Below are 15,434 nucleotides of genomic sequence, written 5' to 3' on the forward strand. Positions count from 1 at the left end.
GATGGGCAATGAATGAAATTTCCGTTTTTAACCTTCAACATTTTCGCAATATTCTTACCGACGAGATATATACCACCTCTCACTCCTTCCATGAATTTCTATTTTCGGCGATTTGCCAACGCAATTTTTGTGTTGTTGTTTGTTTTGACCATTTTTGGAGTTTTGCGTTATTGGTAGTATATACTAATGTCGATTTTTTAAGACACCCATTAATTTAGTTTTTCTTATTTTGTGTGTGTGTGTGTGCGTTTGTTTGTTTGTTTGTTTGTTTGTTTGCGTTCGAAATGAAAAATAAAATTTAAAAAAATTCCTCCTTCGTTTTTTATAAAATGATCATTAATTTAAAATTTTTTCGGTAGATAACCGCCTATATCGATTGATTGGGTGTGCGGGGGGGGGGTATTTGTGCCAATGTCGAAAAAAAAAAAAAATTAATGTTTGTTCAATACGTACACTACAATTCTAAAATGAAAATGGTGGTGGCACAAATTAAATTCGTATTTTATTTTATTTTTTATGGACGAATCTAAAATAAATAGATTTTAGGGCGCTAATAAAACGGTTAAAGGTGTGTGCGTGTGAGTGACATAACTTTTAAAAATTCTATACATGGAACGTCATTTTTACGTGGAGAGACCCAAGTAGTCGTCGTAGTCGTCGTCGTGGGCTTTTTAAATTCTCTCTTGTATACAATCGAGCAGTCCGGTTGCGGTTGGATCAGGGACTGGTTGGTTCTGTTCTTGTTTTGTGTTTTTGTGTTTTCTTGTTTCTGTTCTTGTTTTGTGTTTTTTTGTGTGTGCAATTCTCATCAGGTAGTTAGTTAGTTTGCAGTATTTAATAATAATTTTTTTGTGTGTTGTCTTTTTCTTCATAACGATGTGATTATATTCGTTATATCGACTTTGCTAATTTTATTGTCGTCGTCAGGGTTTGATGGTATCTCTTTAAAATAAATAAATAAATAATAGTAGGAATCATTGTTTTTTCTTTTATCAATTTTATCAAATATTTATTTATTTATTTTTGTTTGTTTGTTTTTGTTTTTTATAATAAGTTTGTATTTGTTGAGTGTATTGTTTGTTTCATTTCTCTCTTTTTTTTTTTTTTTTTTTAATTTTTGCAATAAATTTTGGGAAATAGGAGCAAAAAAAAAACAACGTTTTGTTGTTTTTGTAATCGATTAGGAGAATTTAATTCCAATATTATTATTATCATTTGATTGATATCAGTGCAAAGTCGTTTAGTTTAGTTTGGTTTTTTTGAAATTTTACAGTTTGTTGTGATTCCGTAATTTTTTTTTTTCTGAACTTTTGACGCGGGGAAATTTATAAAATCCTGATATTTGGTTATGATTTAATAACAACGCAAAAAAGAGGACATGTATCGGTTCGTTAAAGATTCGGGCTCTTCTAGATTGTTCGTTCAAGGAACGAGAGAAGGGTCGGATAGGGAAAATGTTTACGATAACGTAGATCCTACTAGCGATCGGAGACGGAGGAGTAATAATAGTAATAATAATGTCAATGACGATTTAGAGGCTCTCCATACGAGGAGAAGGTTCACGACCGAAATGGAAGGGTCCAACGAGGAATCCTCGCGGGTTCTTCGTAATAAATCCGAAGGAAGAAAATTGATAACGACGAGAATAATTCGGAAAACGACGACTCTTACTCGCGGAGAAGAGCAGACGGTGTCGGAAAGTCTGTTGCACTCCGCCGGAAGCGTTGTCAATGTCGTACCCATAAGGAGTAGTCAAAATTATTATCCGGCAATACAACCCAAAAAGCAAAAGGTAAGGAGAGCAGACATGTTGAAAATGAAAATTTCGGAATGGAGTAAATTTTTTTTAAAAAAATATTATTATTATTATTATTAAATGTGTTCTTTCAAGGTTATTTATTTCGGTGTGAATGGCACACAACAACATTTAATGCGGTTGTTGGCTATGGGGTACCCGTATATTCGTAACTCTCGTACATGGGATCGGCCGAATTGATGATGATGACCTTCTTGGTTTTTTTTTTTTTTTTTTCGTGACTTCGTTTGTTCTAAATTAATGGCACGCCCCCTCCCCATCCTCCCCATCCTCCTCCCCCGTACTCTTGTAAACTTTTCGCGAGAGAGAGAAAATTACGTTGCTTTTTTTTTTTTTTTTAAGGAGCTGATTAATATTACAAATATATATAAATAAATAAATAAAAAACGTGAATCTCTTTTCGATTATTGCGCCATTAAAAAATTTCGTGCACACGGATAAACGTTTAAACGTGAAAATTTTTTAACGATTTCATTTAATGGTTTTTTTTTTTTTGGGGAGGGGGGGTAAAAAATTGAATTTGAAATTTTTTAATCAATGAAGTATAAAGTAAAAGCATCCATTTCCTTTAACAAACAAACAAACAAACAAACATGGAAGCAAACAATTTTTTTTTTTACTTTTAAAATTAAATACCTAAAATGGATTTTCACGGTTTAAAATTTTCCTTCTTCTTTTTGACCATCTTTAATTAAAAAATAAGTGGTTGTTGTTGTTGTTGTTGTGGTTGTTGTAATTGCATTCCGTAAAAAAAAGAAATTAGTGAGAAACGATAAAGTGAGTGATAAACTTACTTCGCAATTATTTTTCCTGTCGGCTCCCCTGCCCCCCATTTTTTTAGTATTTGATTTTTTTGGTTTTGCAAATGATTGACAAACGACGACGTCGTCGTTTTAAATAAGAAAACCCACGTTTAAAAAAATTTCAACGTCACAAGGTGTGTGTGTGAGTGCGTGAGTGTGCGTGCGTGCGTGCGTGCGTACAAATTATACCATTTGGCATCATTCATTGATTGACTATTCATTAATTAAAAATCACGTGGGTGAATTTTTATTTATTTATTTATGTTTGTCTCTTTCCTTTACCTCTTTCATATTAAATTGAGTTATTAAGTTTGAGACTTGAAAAAAAATGGGGGGGGGGGGGGAAAAACCTTTTCTCACGCATCGCCAAAAAAACATTAACGAAAAACTAGCGCCATGTTGATGATGATGATGATGATTTAAACGTTCAATTGTGTGATGAGTTTTATTATTGTGTGTTAGTCTCGAGGTTATTATTAAATTTTAAATGGTGAAATCATCATCATAGAATAGTTAAGAGGAATTTAATAAACGGCGCAGGATTTCCGTTGTATTGTTATTATTATTATTATTATTATTATTATTTGCAAAAAATTTACCGTCTGTGGTCATATATTGAGTTTTTTTGGTTTGTTTGTTCATTCCACCTCTTTTTCAATCGGAAAATATATTTAAAATGATAATTGTTAGTTTTAATAGTAAAAGACTGTAATTATAAACAACAACAAATTTAATTTATTCTTTTAGGATTTGTTTAAAAAATTTCAAAATGGATGACATGATGAAAATATTTATTAATAACACAACAATAATAATAATAATAAAAGTAATGATAAATAATTGCGCGTTCTATGTATTGCAAAAAAAAAAAACTAGAAAAGAAAGTAAAACAATGAAAAGAATTATTATTATTATTATTATTATTATTGTATGCAAAAGTTTTGTTCGTTGTTGCTTAATAAGTAGTACTCGGATTAAACAATGAAAATAATAATAATAATAATAATAAAAAGTTGTTTAATGAGTTTTTCTTTTTCGAAATGTTATGTAAGATTTGAGTTGGGTTCCATGATTGCTTTATTTAAATTTTTTTTATTCTGTGTGTTGTTATCATTATCATCGAAATTAATAACTGCATTTGGGAAATTTTAAAGTATCGAGAAAATTATTTCCCCCCCTCCCTCTCTCTCTCTTTTTGTATGAAAGAGATGAACGAACTTTTGTGTCTCTTGTCTTTTTGGTTTTCATAAAAAAAAAAAAAAAAAAAAAATTGTACGTTTCGATTTTTCTAAATTGTACGAACAATCAATTTATCGTAATTGCTTTTTTTATTTTATTGCATTAAAAGGATTTTTTTTTGGGGGGGGAAGGGAAAGAGTGGAGCATAGGGAAAAACCGGTTTTTTTCTCTCTCTCTCTCTCTTTCCTCTCCCCCGCCCCAGGTGTTGTCAAATAATATATATATATATATATATATTTTTTTAGCCTTAATGTTTTTCCCGTTTCCTCCCCTCACCTCACTCACACCTTCCCCCCTCTCCCCCCCATTATCCGACGTAATAAAACGTGAATTCGACAACGTCGTCGAGGAGGAGAGGGAGAAGGAGAAAAACGTGTTAAAAAAATTCTTTACACTGTTGCAAAAAAATGGTTTTGTTTCTTTATTTGTTGATTTGTCATAACCTGGTTGTTTGTTGGACTGTTGACTGGTTGTTGTTGTTGTTGGTTGTAAATGAAGTCATTTCTAAAAAGTTTAAAATAAAACGAGAGAGAGAGAGAGAGAAAATGTTTAATAAGTCGGGGGCGATGAAAACACGAACCAAGGACGAAAACGTGTTAAACGAATTCATGTTGTCAGCCCTGTTTTTTTTTTTTTAAACATGGCAAATATTTTGGCAGTTTTATTATTAAAACATTTCAAATTTTTTTATACCATTTTGAAATTTAAATTTAAATAAGTAGACGGAGAGGGAGAGAGAGAGAGAGAGAAAGAGAAAACAAGTTTTTTTAAATATAGATAAAAATAAACGTGTTTTAATGGCACGAAAAATTGGCGGAAAAACTATTATTATTATTATTATTATTATTATTTCATTCAATTTCGGTCAGAGAGTGTTATCAGTTTATCAGTCAGCGTATTTTTTCACAAAATTTTGATAAACTATTTAGAATCGTGATTATTATTATTATTATTAACACTATTTTGTTATCAATAAACGATTTGTAATTATTATAATCGATAAGAATGGCTTATCTCGTTGATAAGGGGGGAGGCAGGGAGGGGGGGGAAATAAAGGGACGACTAAAATATGTGTTAAGGTTCAATTCACGAACAATTTTTTATGGATGAACCTAAATTTGGGTTGAATTTTTTTTTTATTTTTATAACGGTTTTTTTTTTTTTTCGTGTTCGAATGAATTTATTTAGTTGAATATTAATATGAACAAAAAAAAAATACTCTCTATAAATTCTTTTTTTTTTTGCATCGTGATTTTATACGCATTGTTAATGTCAGTTCATAGACCTTTATGCGTGCGTTTGTGCGTCCGTACGTGCGTGGTGCTTTTCTTTTTAAATTTCTATATTTTGCCCCTCGTTAAATAAACGTTAATTATTTCTTTCTTTAAGAGTTTCCTCTTTAACCTTTTCTTTTTTCTTCCTCCTTCCTTCTCCTTCCCCTCCCCTCTCTCTCTCTATTCCTCCCTCCCTATATATCTATCTATCTATCTCTTTCTCACACACACACACAAAAAAACGTTAAAAAAACAATAAAAAATAAAACATTTAGGTTTTTTTTATTATTATTATTTGTTTCGTCATATATATTATTATTATTATTGGAACACATTCATTTCCGATAAATGTTTCGATATAATGTTTAACTTATTGCATCATCATCATCACAAAAAAAAAAAAAATTTAAAATGAATTTGAAAAAAAAAAAAAAATTTTTTTAACAATAACAATAACTGATGGCGATGCTTTCACTAGAATAAATATTTGTTTTAACATAAAGATAAATTTTATCTAAATTGTCAAGAGCAAAACGGTTTGTTTTGTTTAAAAATAAAAACAACAACAACAACAACGACAGAAAAAACACGCACTCACGCACGCACAAACGGGGGGAGAGAGAGAGAGAGAGAGAGAAAAATTATTTAAAGGAAGTTCAGTATAGTTGTATTAGTTGTTGAATAATCAATGTGTTGTCAGATTATGGTTGGCAGCAGTGTCGATAGTAAATAGAGAGAGAGAAAAAGGAAGAAAAAAAAGGAAGAATGAATAATAATAATAGTAATTCGATAATTTGTCAGTTAGGTGTTAATAATTAAAAAATAAAGAAAAGAATTTTTCTTTTTTTTTCGCGAATAAAATGAAATGGTTATTGTTTTGCAATAATTGTTGGAGGGGATTTTTGAATTTCGTGAGAGAAGGTTGCGTGTCGTTACGTGAAAATGAAAATTGGAAAAACTACGGAATGGCGGCATCGATATCATCGGCTGTTTTCATAATTATATTTTACTTATTTAGGAACAAGAAAAGAAGAAAAAGTCAAATGGCGAGTAATAAAAATAAAAAAAATTATTATTATTATTAGTGATAATTTAGTGTGTTTAATTTATTGCTTTGCCATCCTGGATCACCTCCGGAAAATTGCGTAAATAATAATAATAATACAAGCGATGGCGTAAAATTTTCTCTCTCTCTCTCTCTCTCTCTCTCTCTACCGTACCTAAAAATGATAAAAGTTTTATTTTTTTATGCTTGAATTTAATACGTATTTCAGGGAGTTGTTTGTTGATGACGTTGTTTGACGTGATGACGTTTGACGTACCTGAATAATAAATATTTTTATGTTGATATCGATAGATCGATCGATCGTTCGATTAATCGATAACTTGGAAATTGTTTTTTTCGTTTTGTTGGAATTTTCGAATATGTTTTAACGTTAATTATTAATAATTTTTTTTTTTTGTTGCAAAAAGTCGTGACGATGACGCAAATAATAATAATAATGATAATAAATGCAATGAAAAGGTAACTTGCAGAGAGAAAACTAGTTTTATTTGAAATTTATAGCAGAAGTTTTTTCTTTTTTTTTTTTTTTTCTTTTTATGCCGATTGAAAGCCTTGAATTTTATTTTTTGTAAAATTTTCCTTTTTTTCTTTTTAAATTCGTGATTATAGTTGTTTAACCGATTGTTGGAATTTATAATTATTTGCCACGATTCTTTTATTTTTTATTTTTTTTCTAATTACACGTCGAATCTCTTAAATTAAAATGAAATGTTTTCATATCTAATGGTGCCCACATTTTTTTTTTTTTTTTTTTTTTTTTACTTTTGTTTTTGTTTATCGAGGTTTTGGGATGATTTTCTATTTTTTTTTTGTTTTTCTGGGTCGTTTCATTCGACACAAATATCGATCGGTAATCGACCTTCGTTGTTGTTCCCCCCTTCCCCCCCAATCCCTTCCCTATCTGTCGTCTGTTGTTTTTAATCTTAGGTGTGTTCAATGCCTTTTTTGGATCTTTTACCATACCACACGTAATAATATTTATTCTTCACTTTAATTATTCTTTTTTTTTTTTTAATCTGTCGTGTTAATTTGTCTTTCGTGGTAGGAAAAAAAAAAAAAAAAAAACTTGTTAACTTTTATAACCGGCTTATTTATTTTTTGAATGGAAAAAAAAAAAAAAACTCGTAACGAAATTTTAATGATTTTAAATACAAATATAGGCAATTTGATTCCGATAAAAAAAATTTTTTTTTTTTTTTACCGTGGGAGTAGACAGATAAAAATTTGTGAGTGCTTTCAAGTGGGCGCGCGGTTTTTTTATATTTCCCCCCCTCCCCCTCTCCCTCTTAGTTTTTAATCTGTCTAATTTTTATTAGAACATGATTCTTATGTAATATCCTTTCTCATTTGATTGGAATGAATTTCAAGTGTGTAAAAATTTGCATCCAATCGAAAGGCGGAATTTAAATTTATTTATTCTATGACGTGTTAATTAATAATCGACCATCTTTTGATTTTTCTTTTAGATTTCCGACATTATAATCGGACAAGAACCTAATGTGACGGCGAAAGACGCATTGTTAAGATGGGCCAAGAAATCGACTACGAAATATCCGGGAGTGAGAATCAACGATTTCACTTCCTCCTGGAGAGACGGTCTTGCCTTCAATGCCATCATTCATAGAAATAGACCTGACCTTATAGATTGGCGAACGATTAGATCACGACAGATTCGAGATCGTTTAGAAAATGCCTTCCACGTAGCCGAAAGAGAATATGGAGTCACTAGACTCCTCGATGTCGAAGGTAAGAAAAAAATTCAAAAATATTTTCCTACGGGGAGGGTGGGGGGAGAGTAAACATGAGTCGACGAGTAAAAAAAAATTTTTCCAGTTGATTACGTCATAAGTCACGACTCTGTTTTTTAACTACCTTGATGGGTTATAGGTTAAGATTAAATTTTTTTTTTTTTTTTTTACATAATATTAAAATATTTTTCCTTGCTACGACGATGAGGTGAGGAAGGTGGTGGTAGCCATTATGCTTGTTTTCAATATTACAACTCGAAAATTTTTTCTGTTTCAGATGTTGATACGAACGAACCAGATGAAAAATCTTTGATTACGTATATTTCATCACTTTACGATGTTTTCCCAGAACCACCCGTCCATCATCCGATGCAAGAAAATGTAAGGAAGGGGGGGGAGGAGAAAAAATTTTTTCTTTTTTTTTTGTATTTCAACGGGGTTAATTTTTTTTTTATCATCATTATTTGGTTTTTAAAGGAATCTCAATCTCGAACAACTGGCGGTTACCGCGAGATGGCCATTCAAATGCATTTATGGATTCGAGAAAAATTATCATTGATGCAAGATCGTTCTTTTCCCAATTCTTTACCCGAAATCAAAAGAATGGTTGCCGAATCTAACAGATTTAGAAATGAAGAGATACCAGCTAAGCAAAGGGAAAAGCAAAGATTACACAGCGCTTTTAGAGATCTTACCGTATGTTTGTTTTTTTTAAATTTATGAAATGTCGCCGTTTATTTATTTACCGGAATCATTCGACAAAAAAAACGGTTATTTTTTCTTATTTAAATCTTTAGAAGCATCATGATTCTTACAACGATTTCGACTTAGAACCCGAACTTCATATTGATAATATCGAGAAAAATTGGACTCGACTTTTGAAAGCTCATCAGGACAAAGATTTGGCCATACAAGAAGAACTCAAGAGATTGGAAAAACTTCAAAGATTGGCCGACAAGGTACGAAACACGTTAATTACACGTGTCCTCATATGGTGAATTATGCATTTAACGGTATCATTTAAAAAATTTTCTCAGGTTCACCGTGAAATGAAACAAGTTGATACGAGATTAGAAGAATTGGAACAACAAATCGAAGTAGAGTCGACTCGATTGGATCGATTACATCCCGTCGATGCTAAAAATATCGTCGAACAATTGCAAATGAATATACGAATGGTCGAAGAAAACATTCAATACATACTATCGGATGTGCAGTACCTTAGAGAAGCAAGATATCCTCAAGCTCCAGAGCTTTACAAACGGTAAATTATTAACTTGCTTATTTCAAGTAGAGAGAGAGAGAGAGAGAGAGAGAGAGAGAGAGAGAGAGTGGAAATGTTGTATTTATATCGAATTATTTTACGTAGCGTTGAAAGATTACGTCAAAGATGGGAATCACTTCAAAATCTCTTGCATTCTCGTATCATAAATCAAATAACGAATTCATCATTCGAAGAACGAACCGTGATACGTCAAACGAGAACCGTCCTTGAAACCAGATTGGTCGACAGTAACCCACATTTTCGACAACTTCAGGATTGCATCGATTGGGTTAAAAATAAATTGGTAACGTCATTATCATTTTTTTGGGGGGAGGAGGAAGGGGAGAGGAGAATTATTTGGTTTAAAAAAATCTTTTTTTTTTTTTTTTTTTTTCCGTTTTTAGGCTTCGATTAACGAACGCGAATACGGATCTGATTTGCCGAGTTGTCAAGCCGAATTAGATGCTGTGCAACGAGAGCAAAAACACATTGAACAATACCAGCAAAAAATTCAGCAGTGTGCCAACTCAAAAGTAATTTTCCCCCCATTTTTTTGTACGTAAGTTAAATCGGTCGGAATTGAATTGTCTTGATGATATTAAAATTTTTATTACGCAGAATAATTTCCACGGAGAAGAACATCAATTGTACATTCAACATTTGAATAATTTACAAAAAATCTACGCCGAATTGTTGGTTTTGATAAATAAACGCATGACGGATCTTGAAACGCTTCAAGATTTTCTTCAAAGTGCCACAAACGAACTCGTTTGGCTTAACGAAAAAGAGGAAACGGAAATAACGAGAGATTGGAGCGATAAAAATTTAGATTTGTCTTCTGTTCATCATTATTACGAGGTATTATATTTATTTATTTATTTATTTTTTTTTTTTTCCTTCTCCCCGAAAAAAAATGTCAAAAGTTTTTATAGACTTTATAATTTTTTTAATTTTTCTTAGTGTGCTTTTGGTTCTGGAGGCACGGTAAGGCAATTAATAATTGGTTTTCATGAAAATTTTTTTAATTTTGTTGTATGCTGACACGTTTTTTCAAAAAAAAAAAAAAAAAAAAAAAAATTTCAAGTCATCTTTTTTTTTGTAGTCGTTGATGTCTGAATTAGAAAGACGAGAAATTCAATTCAGCGCCGTTGTGGACAGAGGAGAAGCACTCATCTTGCAAAGACATCCTGCTTCCAAATGCATCGAAACGTACATGACAGCACTTCAAAATCAATGGTCTTGGGTTCTTCAATTGGCTTTGTGTCTCGAAACTCATCTTAAGCAAGCTCAAGTTTATCAGCAATTTTATAAAGACGTGAAGGAAGCAGAAGATTGGATTTCAAAGTACGCATCATCGTTTTTCTATCAAGGAAAAAAAAAAAAATAAATAAATAAATAACTTATTTTTTTATTTCATTATAGGAGAGACGAAATGCTCAATACGATTTATAGCCAGTCAGACTTTAGTTTAGATGATGGTGAAAGGTTGTTGAAGGGAATGCAAGATTTGAGAGAGGAATTAAATCATTACGGTGATGTTGTTAGTCAACTCGCGGAAACGAGTAAAGATGTCGTACCATTGAAACAAAGAAGGCAACCAGTTACCAAACCATTGAAAGTTCGAGCCATCTGTGATTATAAACAAGGAAACGTGAGTTGAAAAATCTTTTTTTTTTTTTTAACCTGACCTAAAAAAAATTTACTCTTTGATAAAATTACGAAATTTTTTTATTCTCAGATAAATATCGACAAAAACGAAACTTGCGTTCTTCACGATAATTCCGGTCGCGTTAAATGGCGTGTTAAAAACATGGCAAACGTCGAAGGAGTCGTTCCTGGAGTCATATTAGCCATACCACCCCCCGATAAAGACGCCATCGAAGCAATCGAAAGATTGAGACGTCAATTTGACAGAAGCGTTGCTTTGTGGCAGAAAAAACAATTGAGAATGAGACAGAATATGATATTTGCAACTATAAAAGTTGTCAAAACGTGGGATTTGGCTCAAGTAATGATTTTTTTTTTTTTTTTTTTCTGTTGGTATCTCTTGTTTTAATTTTCTGCCAACCGAAGAATAATTTTTTTTTTAAAAATAATCTTTCAGTTTGTCGCGATGGGACAAGAACAGAGAAACGCAATTAGGAGAGCATTGAACGATGATGCCGAGAAGCTCATATCCGAGGGAGATCCGACTGATCCTCAATTGCGAAGATTAAGACGTGAAATGGATGAAGTGAACAGATTATTCGATGAATTTGAAAAACGAGCCCGACAAGATGGTAGGGGGGGGTGTAATACCTTTTAATTATTATTATCATCACTCCGAATGATATTACGTTGTGTTCTTTTGTTCATTTTGTAGAAGAAAGCAAAAACATGGGAAGGATTTTCGAAACTCAAATATCGACCCTTCAAATATCTTTAGACGAAGCCGAAAATGCTCTAAATTCGAGAATATCCGCTCCTGTACCGAGAGATCTTGACAGTTTGGAACATATGGTTATACAGCACAAAGATTTCGAACAACGTTTATTGGTACCTTTTTCCTCTTAATTTTATTTATTTTAATTAAATCGTGCCTGGAAAATTTTTCTTTTTCGTTACCTTTCAGACTTTGAAGACTCGCGTCGACGAAGTTCAAAAAACATTCAGAGAAATTCCGAAAAAGACGCCGCAACAAGAATCGAAATTGAAAAAATTATTGACTCAATGGGATGCTTTGTGGCACAGCAGTCGATTATACGTCGAAAGGCTCAAATGCATCGAAATCCTTTTGTCCAGTTTGGAAGATGTTACCACAAAAGTTTCAGAAGTTGAACACAAATTGGCGAGTTTTACTCACATGCCAAGCGAAATAAAACCTTTGCAAAAAGTAATTTGCCGTCTTTTTTTTTCCATTTCTACTCGAAGCAAAAAACATTCATTTTGTTTTTTTTCTAGGTTCACGAAGAATTATTAGTTTTACAATCTAAAGCCACGGCACAACAACACGTAATGAATCAATTGAGTGACGATGCACACAACGCGAGAAGAATCGTAGAAGAATCTAGAAAACATCGAGGGCCCTACGATGATCTTAACCGTTTGGATTCCGACATAACGAGATTAAATAACAGATGGTCGACTCTTGTCAATCAATTGAGCGACAGGTAAAATACCAAAGAAAAGGTTTGTTTTGCCTTAAGAAAGGAAAATAAATAATAATAATAATAATAATTTATAGATTGAGAAGTTGCGAAACGGCTTACGGAATGTTACAAAAATTCACGAATGCTTACGATACCGAAGTGAATTTCGTTGAAGATTCTTATCAAAAATTAAACGCTCCGCAAGACCTCGAGACGACAAAGGTAAAAATATTTTCCCCAGGTTTTTATTTTATAAAAAAAAAAAAATGGCGCCCCCCCCCTCTTCGACTGCCGTGTGAAAATTATAATTTTTTTTTTTATTTTTTAGAATTTGTACACGAACGTCATCGAAAGGACTCAACACATAGAACAAGTGAACATGGTCGGAGGAAGATACATTCGAGAAGCTAAAGTAATATATAATGATTTTTCTTTTCTTTTTTTTTCTCTCTCTTTTTCTCTCTCTATCTCTCTCTCTCTCTCCCTTTCACACACACACACACGCCAATGCAATCAAAATCGAATTTTTGGGGTGTAGTGGGTGAGTGGGGGTAAGGAGGTGAGGAGAGTGAGGGGAGGGAGGGAAAATTTAGTCGTTAGAATTTTTTTTTTTTTATTTTTTTTGTGTGTGAGTGTTTCGTGTGCTTGCATTTTCCTACTTCACCTTGTTTTTTACGTACTCAGCCTCATTGCTTTTATTTATTTATTTTTTGATCACGTGATTTTATTTATTTATTTTGATCACGTGATTTTTTTTATTTTTTTAATAGTTGTTTTGTTCCGCAGGATTTTTTTTTTTTTTTTTTGAATTATGTAAAAAAAATTCAACAGCTTTTTTATTTTTTTATTTTTTTTGCATGTTTTTTTATTTGCAGACTACTAAATATGCACAATTTGCAAAAATTTTTTTTATAATAATAATAATAATAATTACACGTGCACATAAATATTATTTTAATAATAATAATAATAATAATATTTATCGGTATATAAAGCAGAGCACCTTCGCCAATCACGTTCGTAGTGAACGAATTAAAAAAATTTTATATTTTTGTTGTTGTTATCATTTACAGTTTGTTTGTATGATAACTTTTTTGTAACCGCCATTTTTTTTTTTTTTTTTTTTAACCACTTATTATCATTATCATTTCGATTGATGACATCATCTATCGCAAGCTAATTTCTTTTAGTTAAACTAAAAATTAATTTGGAATGCACATCTTTTTTTTTTTTTTCTTTTTTTTTTTTCTGTTGTTTTTGTTTTTGTTGTTGTTCTTGTATAGAATTAAATGAATTACTGCTCAATTAAAAAACTTTTCTCAATGTGCTTCATAGAATGTTTAAAGAACAGAAACGTTTTCTAGAAGCTGCTTCATATTTTTCACTTTTTTTTTTTTTAAAGCAAAAAAAAAAATTTTTATTTTATTTTATACAAAGCATGGCTAATTAATTTTTTGTGTATATATGTGGTTGGTTTAAAGAAGAAGAAGAAGAAAGAAATTTTGTGTTTATTATTTATTTAGTAGTTGTTTTTATTTTCGTTTCTTTTTCGTATCTATTGTCTTAAATGAAAAAAGGTTTTAGGGTTTTTTTTTTTTTTACAATAAAAAAGAAAAGAGGAAAAGAAAAAGAAAAAAAATGGTGCGCTTCACAACACGTGGGTTTTGCACTATCATCACATTACGCACATTTTTTTTTTTTTTTTGATTACGTTACCATCTTTCTTGTCTCTTAAATTTTTTATTATTAACTCTTATGGTATAAAAAAAAAAATTTTTCTATCTCTCTCTCTCTCTCTCTCTCTCTCTTTCTTATTTTTTTTACTTGATAAAATTTTAAGAGACAACGAAACGGTAACGATTTAATAATAAAGAAAAGAAGGAAAAGAAAAAAAAAACTAAAACCATTTCATAATATTAATATTTAAATAAATAAATAAATAAATTGTAATATAAGTAAATATAAACTTATTTATCTATATATATATATAAATAATGAAAAATGAAAGAAAAAAAAAAAAAAAACTAATGCGAGTAACCCAATTACTTGAATAACAGCTATAACACTAACATATTTAGATATATGATCACGGGGTCGACAAATACGTGGATTGGTTGTTGGCGGACGTTCATCCATCTTTGGACGCGACCGTCAAATTGTCTAAAACGGATTCCAGCGGTGGTGATATCGTAGCGAGTCGTCTGGATGATTTGAACAAAAAATTCCTCCAGTTATCGTCCGACATTCGCGGATTGTTAAAAGATTATTCGGCGAGAAATCCACAAGATAAACGAATCGTTGTAAGTTTTTTTTAAATTTATTATTATTATTATTATTAAGTATTTTTCTTTCACGTTTTTTTTTTTTTTTTTGGAATGATAATAATAATTATTATTATCATTATTATTAAAAGAATGATTTATGTTTTGAAAAAGTGTAGGATTTTTTTTTGAGATATTATGGGTGTTACTTTTTAAAAAAATGAAAAATTTCAACTTTCCGTAATTGGAAAATTCATAAAATTTTCCAAAATGTGTCCAGTTTTTTTTTTTGTAAAATGTCCAGCGTGTGGGTGTCAAAATGTTCTTTCCCTCAAAAGGATTTGTACAAGTTTTTAGTTTTTTTTTTTTTTTTTTGTTTTGTTGCCATCTTGGTGGCGTTCAATACCACCGTGAATTTTTTCTTTTCTTTTCTTTTTTTTTATTTTCCTGGTTTATTTTTTTTATTAGTTGTGTATGACGTCATATTTTTTTTGGGGGGTTAAAATTATTAAAAATATATATTATGTGTGTAATTTTTTGTCGGACACACACACACACACGAGGAGGAGGTAAATTAAATTTTTTTTATTTTAGTTTTTTAGTTTTAGTTTTAGTTTTTTTTAAATAAACTAACCAAACGTTTTAAAAAACTTAAATTAAATTAATTTCGACAGGTTTTCCTATACGAAACGGAACCAAAACCGTTAAAAACGTTTAGAACTGAATTTAGCATATCGGAAACGGCAACATCGCCATATTTAATCGAAAGGTAAGTTTTTTAAAAAAAAAAAAAATGGTTGTTTAAAATGAAGTTGAAAAAGGTACTTATCGAAAA

At 31.0% G+C, this 15,434-nt stretch overlaps 1 protein-coding gene across 1 annotated transcript in view; it reads left to right on the forward strand.

Annotated features, from left to right (window-relative positions):
* Phum_PHUM227910 (Nesprin-1, putative) overlaps positions 1–15,434 on the forward strand; it is a gene marked incomplete at both ends in the record, with an annotated part of 55,262 nt that overhangs the window by 8,221 nt on the left and 31,607 nt on the right. The window contains 18 exons of the mRNA XM_002425877.1: positions 7,665–7,944; positions 8,224–8,327; positions 8,424–8,642; positions 8,744–8,905; positions 8,984–9,210; positions 9,316–9,514; positions 9,615–9,743; positions 9,829–10,068; positions 10,313–10,554; positions 10,633–10,861; positions 10,949–11,218; positions 11,315–11,489; positions 11,573–11,745; positions 11,822–12,092; positions 12,161–12,359; positions 12,434–12,560; positions 14,417–14,642; positions 14,880–14,948. Coding sequence (XP_002425922.1) covers positions 7,665–7,944; positions 8,224–8,327; positions 8,424–8,642; positions 8,744–8,905; positions 8,984–9,210; positions 9,316–9,514; positions 9,615–9,743; positions 9,829–10,068; positions 10,313–10,554; positions 10,633–10,861; positions 10,949–11,218; positions 11,315–11,489; positions 11,573–11,745; positions 11,822–12,092; positions 12,161–12,359; positions 12,434–12,560; positions 14,417–14,642; positions 14,880–14,948 — 3,541 coding nt within the window. The remainder of the gene's footprint in view (positions 1–7,664; positions 7,945–8,223; positions 8,328–8,423; positions 8,643–8,743; positions 8,906–8,983; positions 9,211–9,315; positions 9,515–9,614; positions 9,744–9,828; positions 10,069–10,312; positions 10,555–10,632; positions 10,862–10,948; positions 11,219–11,314; positions 11,490–11,572; positions 11,746–11,821; positions 12,093–12,160; positions 12,360–12,433; positions 12,561–14,416; positions 14,643–14,879; positions 14,949–15,434) is intronic.

Source organism: Pediculus humanus, genomic scaffold (assembly GCF_000006295.1).
Source record: "Pediculus humanus corporis 1103172107591 genomic scaffold, whole genome shotgun sequence".
Lineage (NCBI taxonomy): Eukaryota > Metazoa > Arthropoda > Insecta > Psocodea > Pediculidae > Pediculus > Pediculus humanus.